Raw genomic sequence first — 17,416 nt, 5'->3', positions numbered from 1 at the left:
GACCAGCAAAGTGAAATTGGTTTTCTATTTGCATTTAAAACAGAATCTGAGGAGTGGATTTTTAAAAAAAATTAACTGTGACAACCCCTCGGCAATTTGAATTTATTGAATAATTATTCTTTCTGATAACAGCCTAATGAATATTCAAGTACTACCATCCAAATGAATATCTTCCTACAACAATTATTTGAAGAAAGCAAATACATACACTTATGTGCGTGGTGTGTGTGTGTGTGTGTGTATGTGTATAATGTATATTTTCAAGGAATATCAAGCATAATTTGGAAATATCCATTTCATATCCCCAATACTTTATAATATTTAGAACCAGATTTGTTTCTGCATTCAAAGTATTTAAAGGCTTTGAAATATACATATAACAAAGGCCCAGCATCATTTTAAATCCTTTTTCATGGCTTACAGTACTTCCCTCTGAATATGTATGCTTGTATATATGAATGCATGTATGTTTATAAATTATCACACCTCAAAAAACCTGCGAAAAAATACGTATCAGATACAGAGCTTGCTAGCTAAGTATTCAAGGACGAAATTCTTGTTGGCAGTGGTGGTTGGTATAATCCTGTAAGCAAAAGAAAATGTAGAAGAGCCTTCTGGTTTTATACTAACTCTTCTGGCAATGACACGAAGAACTTGATTGCCACAATATAAACCTAATGCTTTCACTGTTTTTCACCCTAATCTCCAAGCAGAATAAACTATCTATTTATCCATACGGTAGAATAAAAATCCCTCTCCCCAGAATACAAGGCAGATCTCTAGTTATCGAAAAATACAGATTTTCCTACAAGAACCAATATCAAAAATTACAATAACGGTATCAGTCTACGCTGAATACCCATCCATCAAGACAGAACAAGGATGAAAGCTCCTTGACTTATTATCTTGTATTCTGAGTACCTTGGTTGAGGAAGATTTTTAATAAGAACATAATGGCCAGTCCTTTCTTCCCCTTCCCTTCCCATCCCTTATTACTCCTCTTTCTACATTGCTTTTTCATAGGCAGAGGTGAGTTCTGTCTCTCATCTTTATCTTGAAGAATTTAAAAAACATCCTTGGAGATTTTGAAAGGAGGAACATAGCAATAGCAATAGCAGTTAGACTTATATACCGCTTCATAGGGCTTTCAGCCCTCTCTAAGCGGTTTACAGAGTCGGCATATCGCCCCCGCAGTCTGGGTCCTCATTTCACCCACCTCGGAAGGATGGAAGGATGAGTCAACCCTGAGCCGGTGAGATTTGAACAGCCGAACTGCAGATAACAGTCAGCTGAAGTGGCCTGCAGTACTGCACTCTACCCACTGCGCCACCTCGGCTCCCTAACATACTTGTTAAATCCCATAAACAGAATAACAAGACACTCACTAAGGAAAATGTGACAGCCAGTAGCATTCACAGATTGGTTTTAAGTAAAGGCAAAGATCAAATAGGGCTGATCCTTTTGACGGAGCAATGTTCCCCACACCCCACGGGACCAGCCACTGCTCTGTAAAAATGCTTGCTCCACCTAGTTAAAAGCCTTTCTCGAGTAAGCAGTTCATACCCTGTTTCCCCGAAAATAAGATCTCCCCGGATAATAAACCCAACCGGGCTTTTGGGTGCCTACCAGGGGTGGGTATCAACCGGTCCGCGACGGTCTGCGCGGACCGGTTGGTCGGTGAACCCGGAAGTAAGTAACTTCCGGGAACACTGAAGAGCCCACCCGCCCGCCTGCACCCCTTACCAGTCTTTGAAGGTTTCTGCGCTTCCACGCAAGCGCATGGCACATACAGCGCCTGCGCGATTCTTCATGAGCATCTGGAGCATCACGCAGGCACTAAGACGCATGCGTGAACTGCACGTGTGCACGAGGACGCCGCCGGCCCCGTTCCAACCATACCGGTTGTAAAGGGATGAGCAACCCACCATTGGTGCCTACCCTGAAATAAGCCATACCCGAAAATAAACCCTTCCCGAAAATATTGCAACGCAGCAACAGCCATGAGGGGACCACGCTCGCCGCCTCCTGCACTTCAAACGTAATAAGATCTCCCCGAAAATAAGGTCAAATGCTTATTTTGGGGAGTCGGAAGAAAATAAGACCCTGTCAATAACACGGTACTTGAAAAAAGTTTGCTTGCTCTTCTGCTCATTGGGAAACTAATGGAAGACATGAAGCAAAAGGGAAAGATCCAAAATCTGATAGATTAAATAAAACAAAGAAAATTGTTTTGGGATGGTTTTTTTCAATGCAATTCAATTTATTAGATTTATAGGCCGCCCAATCCCGGAGGACTCAGGGCGGCTTACAAGGAACAAGAAAAGAAAAAAAAAGCAAAATAAAAATAAAAATTAAAAAATATAATTTAAAAATTCACCAACACACATACGTTCTGATCGGGGCTGGACCCTACATAATAAGGTCAATAGCCCCAGGACTGCCGGAACAGCCAGGTTTTAACAGCTTTTCTGAAGGCCATGAGGGTAGGTGAGGTCCGGACCTCTGGGGGTAGCTGATTCCACAGGGTCGGAGTAGCCACAGAGAAGGCTCTCCTCCGAGGCCCTGCCAGCCGACACTGTCCAGCTGATGGCGTCCTAAGGAGGCTCACCCTGTGGGATCTTATCGGCCGTTGGGAGGTATTTTTCTTTTTCTTTCTATACCTACCTCATGAGTAATGATTTGAACTGGTAAACAAGGCAGGGATGCCAACAAAACCACTAATGAAATCCATGGGAAATATAAAGCAGGCTGAAGGAATCTGTTCAACCCCTCAAGGTTTATTGTGAGAATCTGACAATGAAACTATTTGTTGCCTGGGGCAAGCAGGCTTGTGCAACAATGATAGCACAGCTGGGTTTGGCTGAAACAAGAATCCCAGCCTTTAGGGAGAAGAGAGTAACTTATATTGAAGCTGAAGGAGGAGGAGAGGATATGCATCAATAATAAAGAAAAATAGTTAACCTATGGGGGGAAAAAAAACCTTTAGCAATAGCAATAGCAGTTAGACTTATATACCGCTTCATAGGGCTTTCAGCCCTCTCTAAGCGGTTTACAGAGTCAGCATATTGCCCCCAACAACAATCCGGGTCCTCATTTCACCCACCTCGGAAGGATGGACGGCTGAGTCAACCTTGAGCCGGTGAGCTTAGAACCGCAGAACTGCAGATAGCAGTCAGCTGAAGTAGCCTGAAGTAGTGCTGCATTTAACCACTGCGCCACCTCGGCTCTCATTGTAGAAAACAATGATGGCAATTCACAAATGTGGAAAAGATTAAAAAGCAGGGAGTTTGGCCACACATAAAGAAGTTAACACTTAGTTTACCCTGAACAAATTTAATGGCCAGGGAATAAATATGTACATGTATTATATTTATTAAAATAAAACACAATAATATAAAAGTACATCTCTTCTCTCCTAAAAACCAATAAAAGATCCCTCTCATTCAACTCATAAATAAGGGTTAGTTTTAGGGTTAGGGTTAGGGTTAGAGCGCGCTTCTACGGTCATTTGTCAGTGCGATTTAGAACTCGCGGTTTTGTCACCGCGGTTTCGTCAGGCGTACTTTTGTCGAGCGCGCATTTGTCGGGGAACCCAAACCCCGTATTGACTGAGATTTGAAAAAGAAACTCGTGCACAGATGCCCTGCATTCAGAGGCTTATGTAGATGGTGCTGGGGGGGGGGGGGGGGAAGCCTCATCTCCAGACTATGAAATGCATTTCCTCAGGAGTTTTACAAAATCTGCAAAGATGCAGATTTCATCTTTCATCGGGCTTCATCAATTTTAACATTATTTTTTTTTATGTTTTTTAATACTAAATCTCCATCCCCAAAGAGGTTTGAGAAGGTGGCATTCTATTGGTTATCAAAAGCAACTGAAGATCATCATAGGAGAGACTGCTTCAAAGAGAAACAAAATCTAAATAACAATAAGCGTTTATCAGCAATAGTCTGAGGCTGATAACTGCAGGCTCTTATTACTGTCAAAGAGGATTCTGGAGTTAGAACAGCCCCTTTCATCAGGCAAACCAATTTAGCCCAGGGAGAGAGAGAGAGAAAAAAAACATTCCAAATGTTACATTCACGTACTCTCAAATTCTCAGGATTGCAGAGCAAAACAGCAAACAATACCAAACAACAAATATCAGAACTAAAGGCAAGCAGAGTGAGGCTAATTTGATTCTAGACTTCTGTCATCCAAAGAATATTTGCTCCCCTTTGATAAAAGAGTATTTTTTGAAAAACCCTACATTAAAAAAAAAGAGTGAAGGACTTCCTTGATTCAATTTTGATTGCATGGATTCCCTACTTTCATTCTCAGCATCAAGTCAAAATTGGCAAGGTGCTGCCACCTGCTGGATCATCAATACATGCTGGATACATGAATACCTCGCCTTGCCTAACGTTAAGGTTATCTCTAGGTGTAATACTGCTTTATTCTATCATTGCCATGTCACTTAACTCCACTGAACAAAAGAAAAATGCTGCAACTAGAGATACATTCCCCAGTTCTTTATGTGGATTAGCCCTAATCGGAATCTTTAAGATACAATCATGTGTAAACATTCAGAGTTTATTGTGTGATACGCACTCACACATACTCACCACTCATGTTATTATTATGGACTTTTCCCACCCTGCCCAAATATTAATTCCAGCCTTGCTTCGTTCAGCCTTGCCCCTCTCCTCATCAAATCCTGTCACTTTCACTTCATTGGGCATAGTAATTTTGATCAAAATACTAACAGAGCAAATGCAATTCAATGTACTCTTCTCATCCTACCCTATCATTCCTTGTGGCACGACAAAAACGCGGTCCACTAAAGCAGTGTTTTTCAACCTTTTTTGTGCAAAGGCACACTTTTTTCATGAAAAAAATCACGAGGCACACCACCATTAGAAAATGTTAAAAAAAATTAACTCTGTGCCTATATTGACTATATATAAAGTAATTTTCCCACGGCACACCTGACACTATGTCACGGCACACTAGTGTGCCGCGGCACAGTGGTTGAAAAACACTGCACTAAAGCACGCCCGATTAAAGCGCATACCTGACATCAGCAGCAGCACGACAAATAAAATTAAAAATAAATTAAATTAAAATTAAAATAAAATTAAAGCAAGCCGATTCACATAAAGGTAAGGGTTAGGTTTAGGGTTAGGGTTAGGGTTAGGTTAAGGGTTAGGGTTAGGTTTAGGGTTACGTTAAGCATTAGGGTTAGGTTTAGGGTTAGGTTAAGGGTTAGCGTTAGGTTTAGCGTTAGGTTAAGGGTTAGGTTTAGGGTTAGGTTTAGGGTTAGGTTAAGGGTTAGGCTTAGGGTTAGGTTTAGGGTTAGGTTTGGGGGGGGGTTAGGTTTAGATTTACGCGTTAATTTTAAGTTTACCGCTCACAGCGTGCTGTTTTCGTCGCGCTGTGATGACGTCACGTACGCACTTTCGTTGAGCGCGCTTTAGTCTACCGCGGTTTTGTGGTGGAACCATCATTCCTACCCTATCATTGAATTCATGTTATTGGTCAATCTGGAAATCAGTATTTCTAACTATTCTGATACATATAACTAGCATTTAAGTAGAAATAAAGAGCAAATTAGCCCTTCCAGAAAATTATAATAAAAAAACAATACAGGTTATCCTCAACTTGTAATCATTAATTTAGTGACCTGTTGTGGCCTGGCAGGAACCGTTGGAGCTGCCACCAGACTCCAACAGTGAGGGGCCCTCTGAGTCGGCCCTGGAGGATGTGGAGGACCTTGGACAGGGTTCCAACTCTGAGCAGGGCGCAGAGAGACTGGTTGGCCACCAGGTGGCGCCTGAGCCTTGGACCAGTGGGGAGGAGACAAGAGTGAGTGATCCAGAAACCACCTGTGAGTTGTTCCGGGATGCACGCCGTCGAAGGGCTACTCGGCGTCAAGAACAATTACGTAATTACAGGAGGTAATTACGCTCAGCTGATGCTCATTAAGCTCCTCTCCCGATTATAAAAGAGACTGCTCGTGCCACGCCCTTCTTGCAGAAGTCAACATTAGGGACTAACGAGAAACAAACTTGACAGGCTGGATTGCTGCCAGAGCTTGTTTGCATTGCTGCCAAGGTTTGTCGGACTTGCTGCCAAAGTCCTTATCTCTTTGTTGATTTGGCTTTCAGCCACCGAGAGTGGACTTATTAAAAAACATTCTCATTTACATTTATCTTGGCTTTCGTTCCTGGACGGAGGAGGGGAGTCAAAACAGTGACCATTCGAAGTTGCAACGTGACTGGGGAAAAAAGTGACCATTCAAATTTATGACTGTTGAAGCATCCCCATGATCACCTGATCAAAATTTTGGCACTTGGCAACTGACATGTATTTATGATAGTTGAATCATAGGAGTCATGGTGGTGCAGTGGTTAAAATGCACTATTGCAGGCTAACTCTGCTGACTTCCAGTAGTTCAATCCTGACTGGCTCAAGGTTAGAACCGAGTTGGCGCAGTGGTTAGAGTGCTGTACTGCAGCCACTTCAGCTGACTGTTATCTGCAGTTTGGCGGTTCAAACCTCACTGGCTCAGGGTTGACTCAGCCTTCCATCCTTCCGAGGTGGGTAAAATGAGGACCCGGATTGTTGTTGGGGGCAATACGCTGACACTGTAAACCGCTTAGAGAGGGCTGAAAGCCCTATGAAGCGGTATATAAGTCTAACTGCTATTGCTATTGCTAAGGTTGACTCAGCCTTTCATCCTTATGAGGTAAATACAACAAGGACCCAGATTATTGGGGGCAATATGCTGACTCTGTAAACCACTTAGAGAGGACTGTAAAGCACTGTGAAGCGGTATATAAATCTAAGTGCTGTTGTATTATATACGGGTCATGTGATCACGATTTGTAATCTTCCCAGCTTCCAACAAGGAAAGTCAATTAATGACTCGGACTCAATTAATGACTGCATGAGTTATTCATCAATTGCAGTGATTCCAGAAATTATTCTGTTAAGTGACTCATATTCACAAAGGAAGAAGGGGAAAAAAACAGGGTGGATGGAGGTAAGTGGAAAGAATAGCTGCTTCTCTAACAGCTGGAAGGTTAGAGAAAGGGGAGGAGAAAATTGGATGAAAAAAAAGAAAAGAAGAAACTAGGCAAAGAAGAAAAATAATACTCTCTTTAAGCACTAGAGAAAGGATTAATGTAGAGCAGACAAAAGCAGGTATCTTCAGAAACACCTATACCTTTTCAGCAGTAACATCTGCAGCCACCTACTATTTCCTTTGTTTCTAATATCTCCAAAGTCAGGGTACGACAAATAGGAACGTTTCTTTCTCATTGGTACATGTTCTGACCCCCCTTCTTCGCTCGTTCACAGATGACAGTCAGACAGACTTAAAAGGAAATAACTTTATCAGTCCTGGCTCACGCTGGCTGCGAGCCCAAAATAAAGATAAATAATGTCTCTGGCAAAAAGGTTACGCAGCAGAATGCAAAAACAAAGAGCTATTACAGCAACGCCAGGTTTACAGAAAGAAAGCAAATCACTTCTCCAAGTGTCTCTTTGAATCAGGGTTGCAGAAAGCAAATCACTTATCCAAGTGCCTCTCACAAACAAACCACGACCGATGAACGACGAACCACGTACGAACGAATGAATGTTGACTTCTGCAACCAGGGCATGGCACCATCCGTCCTTTTATCTCCAGAAGACCACACTAACAAGCCCCAGCTGCACTGTTATTCCTGCATCCCGACTCAACTCACAGCAAACTTCTGCTGAGTCACAACAGGTACATATACTGATTATATAGCCTAATCAGGAATATGGTTGTTCATATTAACCACACAACCCACACATTTAAAATCTTCCTAATTGTTCTCCAAATTAAACTAACGTATAATCTACTTGGTGGTAAGAAAACTTATTTTTGCAATAGTTGGGCCATCTGTATGAATGCTATCCTTCCATGATAAACCCAAGACAAAACAAATTAAGAAACATATAAAAAGCTATTTCTTAATACGTAGGAAAACTTGTCTGTTGGAACTATAATCAGAGGATTTACAAGCTTCGTAGCTATGAGATTCTCATCCGCTCATATTCATTCATTTCCTTGGTTGACTTCTGTATCATTTTTCCAATCAAAAGCCACTCCCAAAGCTATTATGGGTCAGTCATACCGCAGATGAGAAAACAGATGTGTTTTGGACAAGTGATGGGGATCAGGATAATTTCAAACAAACATAGTTTTTAAAAAGCTGTTCCTCAGCTTTGATTCTCTCAAATCTTTATAAAAAATCTTTACCCCTCAGTTATTTTTGTTAGGTATAATTACTGATTGTACAGTTATAGAGACTAACCTGATTTTGCATTTAATAACCGCAGCAAGATTGTTGGTAGCGCAATATTGGAAGAAGGAAGATTTGCCTACTATTCAAGAATGGACACTAAAAGTAACAAACCTAGCAGAGATGGCTAAAATATCAGCCTATCTCAAGGACCATTCAAATGAGAGATGTAAACTGGAATGGAGAAGATGGATTGACTATACTCAAAATAAATATGGGACTAAGAAATTCCAGATAGTTTATGACTGAAGAAACAAGGAATGATATAATCTGTTTAGAGCTAGCCTAGCAAAGAGGAGTTAAAGCTCAAATGAAAGATGATACTAACTTTTTTTTAAGTTTATCTTAGAATATCTTTGTTAAAGATTTATACCCTGTATTGGTTCTGGGAAGCGGAGGGGGGTGGGGGGGAGCGTAGGGGGAGGGAGGTAAACATTTGTAAAAGTTTTTTTTTTCAAAATTTTCAATTAAAAACAAATCTTTATAAAAAATCCACACATTTTTTACACAGACACTATACAAAAAAAGTTTCCTGAACTGTTATGTCCTTAATACAGTTGATGTCCGAATAATTAAATAATCTGTATGCCCCGTGTTTGTTTCAAAAATGAGACATTGTCATATGCAACTGAAAGATAAATAAGAAAACACCATCAAATTGCATGATGTATTTAATAATATATATTTCTTATCTATTTTTTTGGATGTAACCAAAAATAGAACCAAGCTCGAATAAATGTCACAGCTCATAAAGAAGTGGCAAGAAGCCAATATGTTTTAGAGCTTAATCTGCGTATGGCAGCACAATACAGATAACAAGAAACATCTCACTGAATAATATATTGATTCTTTTAAAGATTCTTTAAAGAATCTTTTAAAGTATTTCAGATGACTGTAGTTGGTAAAATAGCATGCATGTTTTTAACAAGGTTAAGTAATAAAATATTAATCAAAGTTTACGCCAATCAACACTTTATCAGAAACAACCACTATAAAGAGAATAAATGAATATATTAACAGTACCAGACTGTTCAATATTTAATGCACGGGAAAAAATATTAATTTATCTGTACAGATTTTGTGCCAAAAATACTGCGTGCTTAATACATATAACTGTAATTTGATATGCGTTTTTATACTTATATATTACATAGAACAATCTGGCTGGTGGGGCTGCCATGGAAACAGCGAAGGACTGGCCCGTAGTTCCTCTGCCAGTAAAAACAGAGCGCAGGAGGGCAGCGTCTTGTGGGAAGCAATCGAAAATGGACCTCGTTTTTGCTGGCAGAGCACTTGGGCCACCACAGGAGACCCCGACACGAGTGACATTGAGCTGGCCACTCCTACCCTGGCCACACTCATTCCGCTCAGCCCCCCCCCCACTGGTCAAACACAACCCTGATACCGCCCTCAATGAAATCGAGTTTGACACTCCAGGTACAGAGTAACACAAAATCTTATAAGAGCCGAGGTGGCGCAGTGGTTAGGGTGCAGTACTGCAGGCCACTTCAGCTGACTGTTATCTGCAGTTCGGCGGTTCAAATCTCACCGGCTCAGGGTTGACTCAGCCTTCCATCCTTCCGAGGTGGGTAAAATGAGGACCCAGACTGTTGGGGGCGATATGCTGACTCTGTAAATCGCTTAGAGAGGGCTGAAAGCCCTATGAAGCGGTATATAAGTCGAACTGCTATTGCTATTGCTATTATAACCCAAATTCAAGTTTATACCCTGTGAACAATTTACAACATCCACATCTTGCATTAACTAATCTCCTTGACTGCTCCCGTGAAATCTGTATTATTCTGTGACTTAGGACCCATCCTAACCACTCACCAGCTGTAATTAAGAAGAGTGGCATTGGGCAGCCTTTCTAGTAACACAGTGGTTCCCAAACTTGGCAACTTTAAGACTTGTGGACTTCAACTTCCAGAATTCAACTTCAACTCCAGCCAGCAGAACTTCCAGAAGCTCTGCTGGCTGGAGAATTCTGGGAGTTGAAGTCCACAAGTCTTAAAGTTGCCAAGTTTGGGAACCACTGTAGTAACATGATACAAATACATATTGCTCACAAAAAGAACTTTCTAATATGGAGAAAAATAAGGGAAAAACCTCATACAGAATATTATGTCTTATCTGAATCCCTGCTTGAGGGTCAGAGGCCATAGTTCAGGCTGGTTGGCCCTTACGGGCAGTCGAGACAAGAAGCACAAACCATGAGGACTAGCACTAGCTTTACTGTCAATTTACAATAACAGAATCTTACAAGTCTGAAAGTTCCAGAAAACTAGGAAAGGTGTCTTTTAAGGTGGCTCACAGGCTCGTTTGCTTCTATGAACTTAAGTAACTTGCATGATGGTGTCTGGGCCGCACCTCTTCATCCTATCTCCTAAAGTCATTCTCACATATCATTACAGCATCCAGAACAGTGGTGGGATTCAAATAATTTAACAACCGGTTCTCTGCCCTAATGACCAGCAGGGTAGGTGGGGCTTGGTGGTCATGTGACTGGGTGGGCGTGGCCAACTCAACGTCACTCACATCGATGGGCGCTTCGCCTTAGCTGTTACAATGTAATAAGGGTTAACTGGAGAGGCAGTTTCTGTAAGCAGGGCAATAAAGATCAGGCTAGAAACAATACCAGAATGTTTCCTTCCTGTCTTCCTTACAGGATTAGCCCTGGAAAGTGGGGAAAAACAAAAGGAGATTTCTTCCAATAACTGGTTTTCCAAACTGCTTAGAAAGTTAACAACTGGTTCTCCTGAATAGGTGTGAACCGGCTGAATCCCACCACTGATCCAGAGGTTCTGCAGCCCCAAGGAGAGTGACAGCAAAGTCAACAAAACTGATGGGGCTGAATTTTGGAGATTTTTTTACCTCACAGGATTGTTGTGTGAAAAAGAAGAAATGGGAGCATTATGTATACTATCCTGAATTGGAAGAATGGCAGCCCTTATGGTCAGTATTGAAATTGTAACGGGCATTTAATGCCAACATGCCACCATTGACAATCCTGTTGTCAATGCAAGTCCAGCAAGCAGGAGCAAATCCCTTCTCTTAAGTACTAAGCCCCTGCCACCTAAACATGTTGGCTGAAAATTATGGGAGTTGAAGTGCAAAGGATAAAGAGGGTCATGTGTGAATGCAGTCAACCTTTCAATCTGAAGTATATTTTCATGAGCAACGACAAACAGCAGGATAGTGTTGCTGACATGGTTAGAAGATTCAGCTACAAACTGAAACTGTAAAGACAAATCTACTAACTTAATAATAATAGAAGACACAATGAGTAGTAATATCATAATACAAACCTTACCACGTTGCGTTCTGACTTTGAAGGTTATATTGTTATCTACACGTATTTCTTATCTTAATCATTGATCTCAGTCAGAGGTGGGTTCCTACCAGTTTGCACCTATTCAGTAGAACTGGTTCGTCAAATCTACCGAACCGGTTAGAAGAGGTTCCACCAGTGGACCCGGAAAGCAGGCCACACCTACAGAAGAGCTTCCAAAATTTTTTGAAACCCACAGCTGGTCCTTGGATATGATTATTCTAAACTATCATGCTCCTATTTATAAAACTCAGGGCCTCTGTGAAAGGTAAGGATGACTACTGCGTTTGTGGTGCAATCAGAACATTGCGTGTGTTGAAGTTGTTTTAACGCAAACCAAAGATGCCTTTTAAAAAACAAGTTGACTTCATATTCTTATGCATGCCAGTGCTGTGTGGGAGATCATTTAAGGTGGTTCTGACAAGTGTCGTCGGCATCTTCATATCCGGTCACATGGGCGGCAAGCCACTCCCATCCGGTCACATGGGTGGCAAGCCACTCCCACAAAGGAGGCCACACCCACAGAGTAGGTTCGAACAATTTCTGAAACCCATCACTGGTCGGGGACTATCGGTACAAACATGACATGGAATATTGACAAATAATGAATAATGATGCTTCTCTAAAGAAGACTCATCAAATGAGATAATCGAGCTGGATGACCAGGCATGTTCTAGAAAAACAGTCTCTTCCAGGTATGTCTGGAATTGGAGTGCTATCATCATCTTTTAATAGATAGATAGATAGATAGATAGATAGATAGATAGATAGATAGATAGATAGATACACATACATACACACACACACACACACACATACACACACACACACACACACACACACACACACACACACACACACACACATACATACATACAAATAAATAAATAAATAAAATGTTCCGTTCCATCTTGGTAAAACTTTACGGCATCCAATGTACTGCAAAGTTGAATGAATCTAAATATTCTGACCTTCAGGAGGTGCTGGTTTATCCATTTTGTGAACGTTTTCTTTTGGACTTTGTCCCGTTCATCTGAGAAGGTAAAAAGGAAAGAAAAACAAAAAAAAAGTCAGTATTTCTAAAATTAGAAGCAGGAAGTAATAATAAGAAAAATGGAAAATAAATTGCTCTCTTTGCTTCGAATAAACGGATTAAAGGAGAAATAACTGCACATTTCCAAGTATTACACTTAAAGGAACTTCGGTCAACTGGATGTATTATTATATATGTTATGTAATTAATAAGTCCTTGGGAGAAGGGCAGCATATAAATCTAATAAACCTAAACCTAATAACATTCTGCACTCAATTAGACACAAAAATGAAATTTTGAACTAGCCACAGTTCAGCCATCAAATAAATTTAACTGGGAACATTTCCATCCCTACCTGCATCATCAAGATTTAGGGCATCAGCAAAGTACACTTGGCAGTTTTTTAAATTCACTTTTATTTGAAATACCATTATCAGGCAATGAAACTGATTCACCATCTTCTCAAGCTTTGGGACTGACCCAAGCGTGACCCGACAAATGCGCGCACGACACAAGCCCGCCGACAAAACCATGGCGAGAAAACCGCGACGTCATCAACGCGCCCACAACAACGCGCCCACAAAACCGCGCCCACAAAAGCACGATTTCAGTTAAGGTAAGGATTTCAGTTAAGGTAAGGGTTAGGTTCAGGGTTAGGTTTAGAGTTAGGTTTAGGGTTAGGGTTAGGTTTAGAACTCGCGGTTATTATTTGTTCATTGAAGGCACGCTTTTGTCAGTGCGCTTCTGCGCTCATTCGTTGGCGCGATTTAAACTCGCGGTTTTCTCGCCGCGGTTTCGTCGGAGCGCTTTTGTCGATGAACCGACCCAAAGTACTTCTGTTGTCATCATTTGAAGCACCACTGAGACTCTTAACTAATACCCAAATGAAAACTCACTTTATGTGACTATTTACTACTCAATGGTCTTCAGGACATTCTGCCCCTCCCTCCTTGTACTGTGTGTAAGAATGTGTACTGTGTTAAATGTGTATTCTTCTCTCTTGTCTTGTAGAACCTTTTCCCCTCCACAATTACATAGAGAAAAATGTCAATAGTATCTTTTGAAATTGTATGAAATGAGAAATAGAATTTCACTGAGAAAAGGGAATTGATCACAACTGGGATTAAATCCTAAGAAAAAATATTCATCTAATATTTCCCTTTCATACTTCTAGAAAAGCCAAGCAAAGGATTTTTTGAGTCAAAGGATAATTTCATACCATTAATTTCTTCAACTAAACCTGAGGACTAACTTTGCATTCTTTCCTGTTTTCAGGAAAAGCACTTCCAAAAAACCGTATTGACAGCAAAAAGACCAAAACTCATAACACAGAATATCCTTTCTTTCGAAAAATATTACAACTTAAAGGTAAGTGTGGATTACCATTTTGCATTTTTTTCCCTACAATAAACTTATAACCTGAGCAGATAAACATGCAGTGCTGATATTGCCTGGCATCTGCAAAACAGAATAACAGCAAATGCTATAAGGTTCAAATTATACATTAAAATTTTCTACATCCTAGCTGCATATACGGTATGAAAATTTGAACAGCTGGAAAATATCCAACTACGTAGCAAAAAGTGACTCTAACAAAAAGAAAATATAAAGATGCAGTTGAGACAGAAATTTGAAATAAAGTAAAATAAGTCATTCTAATAAAACCTTACAATATTTCCTTGCCAAAAGAGAGTTATGCTGGAAAAATATTAAACATAGCGCAGGCATTTACTAATCCATACAAAATGTCAGGGGGTAGATTGTTCCACAGGGCCGGGGCAGCTACAGAGAAGGCTCTCCCCCGAGGAGCCGCTAGGCGACATTGTGTCGTCGAAGGCACCCGGAGAAGGCCCATCCTGTGAAACCTTATTGGGCGCTGGGAGGTATGTGGCAGGAGGCAGTCACAGAGATATCCAGGTCCTAGGCCAATTGAGATTATACCCCTTGTTATTGGTTTCCCCTCTTTCTCTTTCTTTCAAATTCCCAACATTATAAACTTCTTAAGAAACTTAAGAATTTATATAATGTATCCAAAGCATGATAATTCCGTGGCACAACAAAACCGCGGTCCACTAAAGCGCGCCCGATTAAAGCGCGTCGCTGACGTCATCAGCAGCGCAACAACAACGACCGCGGAGAAAAAAGGTGCTTTAAAAAGCGCTTTTAAAGCAAGCCGATTCACGTTAAGGTAAGGGTTAGGTTTAGGGTTAGGGTTAGGTTAAGGGTTAGGGTTAAGTTAAGTGTTAGGGTTAGGTTTAGAGTTAGGTTAAGGGTTAGCATTAGGTTTAGCGTTAGGTTAAGGGTTAGGTTTAGGGTTAGGTTAAGGGTTAGGTTTAGGGTTAGGTTAAGGGTTAGGTTTCGGGGGTTAGGTTTAGGTTTACGGGTTAATTTTAGGTTTACCGCTCACAGCGTGCTTTTTTCGTCGCGCTGTGATGACGTCAGGTACGCGGTTTCGTCGAGCGCGCTTTAGTCGACCGCGATTTTGTGGTGGAACCGATAATTCATACTGCACCTCATCATTTGTCAGAATTTTAGGTTGACTCAAAAAGATAAAGAAAAACATTCCCCCACTGAGTCAAGTAGGAGTAATATAGATTATTCTGGCGTGAAAACTATCTTAAAACAGTGCATTACGTAACCACACAGGAAGCGTGTGTGTCTGGAATGAGGGGCATTCGCCATGATACAAAGTCTAACTAAAGTAATACGACCACAAATATTTACCCTTTCCATTTAAACATGAGATCTTCTAACATTACAGCCTCAACCCAACTCAAGAACTGGAGTCAACTGCCACCAACAAAAACTGGGCTTATTTGGCAAATGCCAGTAGGCAGCATGTGCCCTCTTAAAAAAATATTTCAAGCATTTACTCTTTGCCTCAGAGGTCATTCCGTTGCAAAAAAGGAAAAAAAAAAAGAAATTCCAGATAAGGGCTTGTTCTGTGCTATCCCTATGTAAGGAAATCTAATTTTAAATGTGCGATCCCTTCTATTCTAAGAGCCGAGGTGGCACAGTGGTTAGGGTGCACTACTGCAGGCCACTTCAGCTGACTGCTATCTGCAGTTCGGCGGTTCAAATCTCACCGGCTCAAGGTTGACTCAGCCTTCCATCCTTCCGAGGTGGGTGAAATGAGGACCCAGACTGTGGGGGTGATAGGCTGACTCTGTAAACCACTTAGAGAGGGCTGAAAGCCCTGTGAAGCGGTATATAAGTCTAACTGCTATTGTTATTGCTATGTTCTGCCTACAGGCAGTTGTCTGCCTATAGCACAGATTTCAGGCTATCCTAAAAATTCTAGGACAGAAGCAGCCAACACAGTCTCTACTTACTTCTTATTCTTCTTACCTCCTCCATCTGGACCATGTTCTACTAGCTACTTACCTATGTTTAATTAAACTTTCATTTATTCCATTGAATTCTCTGGGTTTCCATGGACCATACATCATATGTTAACTCAACCTATAACCGTGATGGTGAACCTATGGCATGCATGCCACAGGTGCCGGGGTGGGTTTCTCGCCCCGTTCCAACCGGTTCGGTTGGAACAGGGCCGGCGGCGTCCTCGTGCATGCGCGCGGTGCACGCATGCATACTAGCGTCTGCGTGATGCTCCAGCTGCTATTGGACGATCGTGCAGGCGCTGTATGCATTCTGCACATGCATGGAAGCGCAGAACTCGTCAAAACCGGGTAAGGACCGCTGGCGGGCGGGTGCGCCCTTCGCCGTTCCCGGAAGTTACTTACTTCCGGGTTCGGCGATCAACCGGTTCGCAGGGACCGCCGCGAACCGGTTGAAACCCACCCCTGCACAGGTGGCACGCGGAGCCATTTGTTAGGGCTCGCGAGGCATTGCCCTATCATCTCCCACATGCAGCTGACCGGTCTTCTTTTGAGGCTGTTTTTTTGCCCTCCGGAAGTTACTTCAGGTTTGTCTATAGGGCTGTTTTTCGCGCTCCAGGGGCTTCTGGGAAGCTCCTGGAGCCTTCAGAAGGCCTCTGGGGGGGGGGCGCGGGGGGCTGTTTTCATTCCCCTCAGGCTCCTAGAAAGCCTCTAGAGCAGTGTTTCTCAACCTTGTCAACTTGAAGATGTCTGGACTTCAACTCCCAGAAATCCCCAGCCAGCATTCGCTGGCTGGGGAATTCTGGGAGTTGAAGTCCAGACATCTTCAAGTTGACAAGGTTGAGAAACACTGCTCTAGAGCATGGCGAGGGTGAAAAAAGTGTGCCAAAAACAGGGGGGGGACCCCCCTGTGCTCCCCCTGCTTTTGGCACGCGAGCCAAAAACGTTTAGCCATCACTGGCCTATAACATGCAAGGCAGAAATGCCGCTCGTTAATTTGTGATTACGAAATGAATCCAGACAGCTAGGCTAACTTGGTAAAAACCATGATTAAATTAATCCTTGGTAAGCAGGTTTTGCATAGAAAGCCCATCTACTGCTTCTACACCACACACATACACAATGACCTACCTAAAAATAGTTTTCCAAAGAAAGAAGCCCAAATGCCATTTGCAATCTATGAATATTATTTGTTTAATTTTAGATTGGTGGAGGGAAGAATCAGCCCCCCAAAATCTGGTTTCTCCCATCAAGAGCGTTACAATGGTAACACTGCAGTTAATATGTTGGGTTTCAGCCTTGTAATACAACATATTAATATACAACAACTGAATCATTCCAAATGAAGGAAGGGCAAGATATTCAGAACAATTCACTCCTTTGAAGCTCCTAACAA

At 41.8% G+C, this 17,416-nt stretch overlaps 1 protein-coding gene across 6 annotated transcripts in view; it reads right to left on the bottom strand.

Annotated features, from left to right (window-relative positions):
• The window catches only part of DST (dystonin), a 410,298-nt gene that overhangs the window by 283,451 nt on the left and 109,431 nt on the right, over positions 1 to 17,416 (bottom strand). For all 6 annotated transcript variants that reach the window (XM_087718947.1, XM_087718939.1, XM_087718941.1 and 3 more), the window contains one exon: positions 12,618 to 12,679. In XM_087718947.1, coding sequence (XP_087575073.1) covers positions 12,618 to 12,679 — 62 coding nt within the window. The remainder of the gene's footprint in view (positions 1 to 12,617; positions 12,680 to 17,416) is intronic.

Source organism: Thamnophis sirtalis, unplaced genomic scaffold (assembly GCF_051295495.1).
Source record: "Thamnophis sirtalis isolate CommonGarterSnake01/CBP01778 unplaced genomic scaffold, rThaSir2_p1.2 scaffold_6, whole genome shotgun sequence".
NCBI classification, from domain to species: Eukaryota; Metazoa; Chordata; class Lepidosauria; order Squamata; family Natricidae; genus Thamnophis; species Thamnophis sirtalis.
This window is presented reverse-complemented; position numbering and strand designations above follow the sequence as displayed.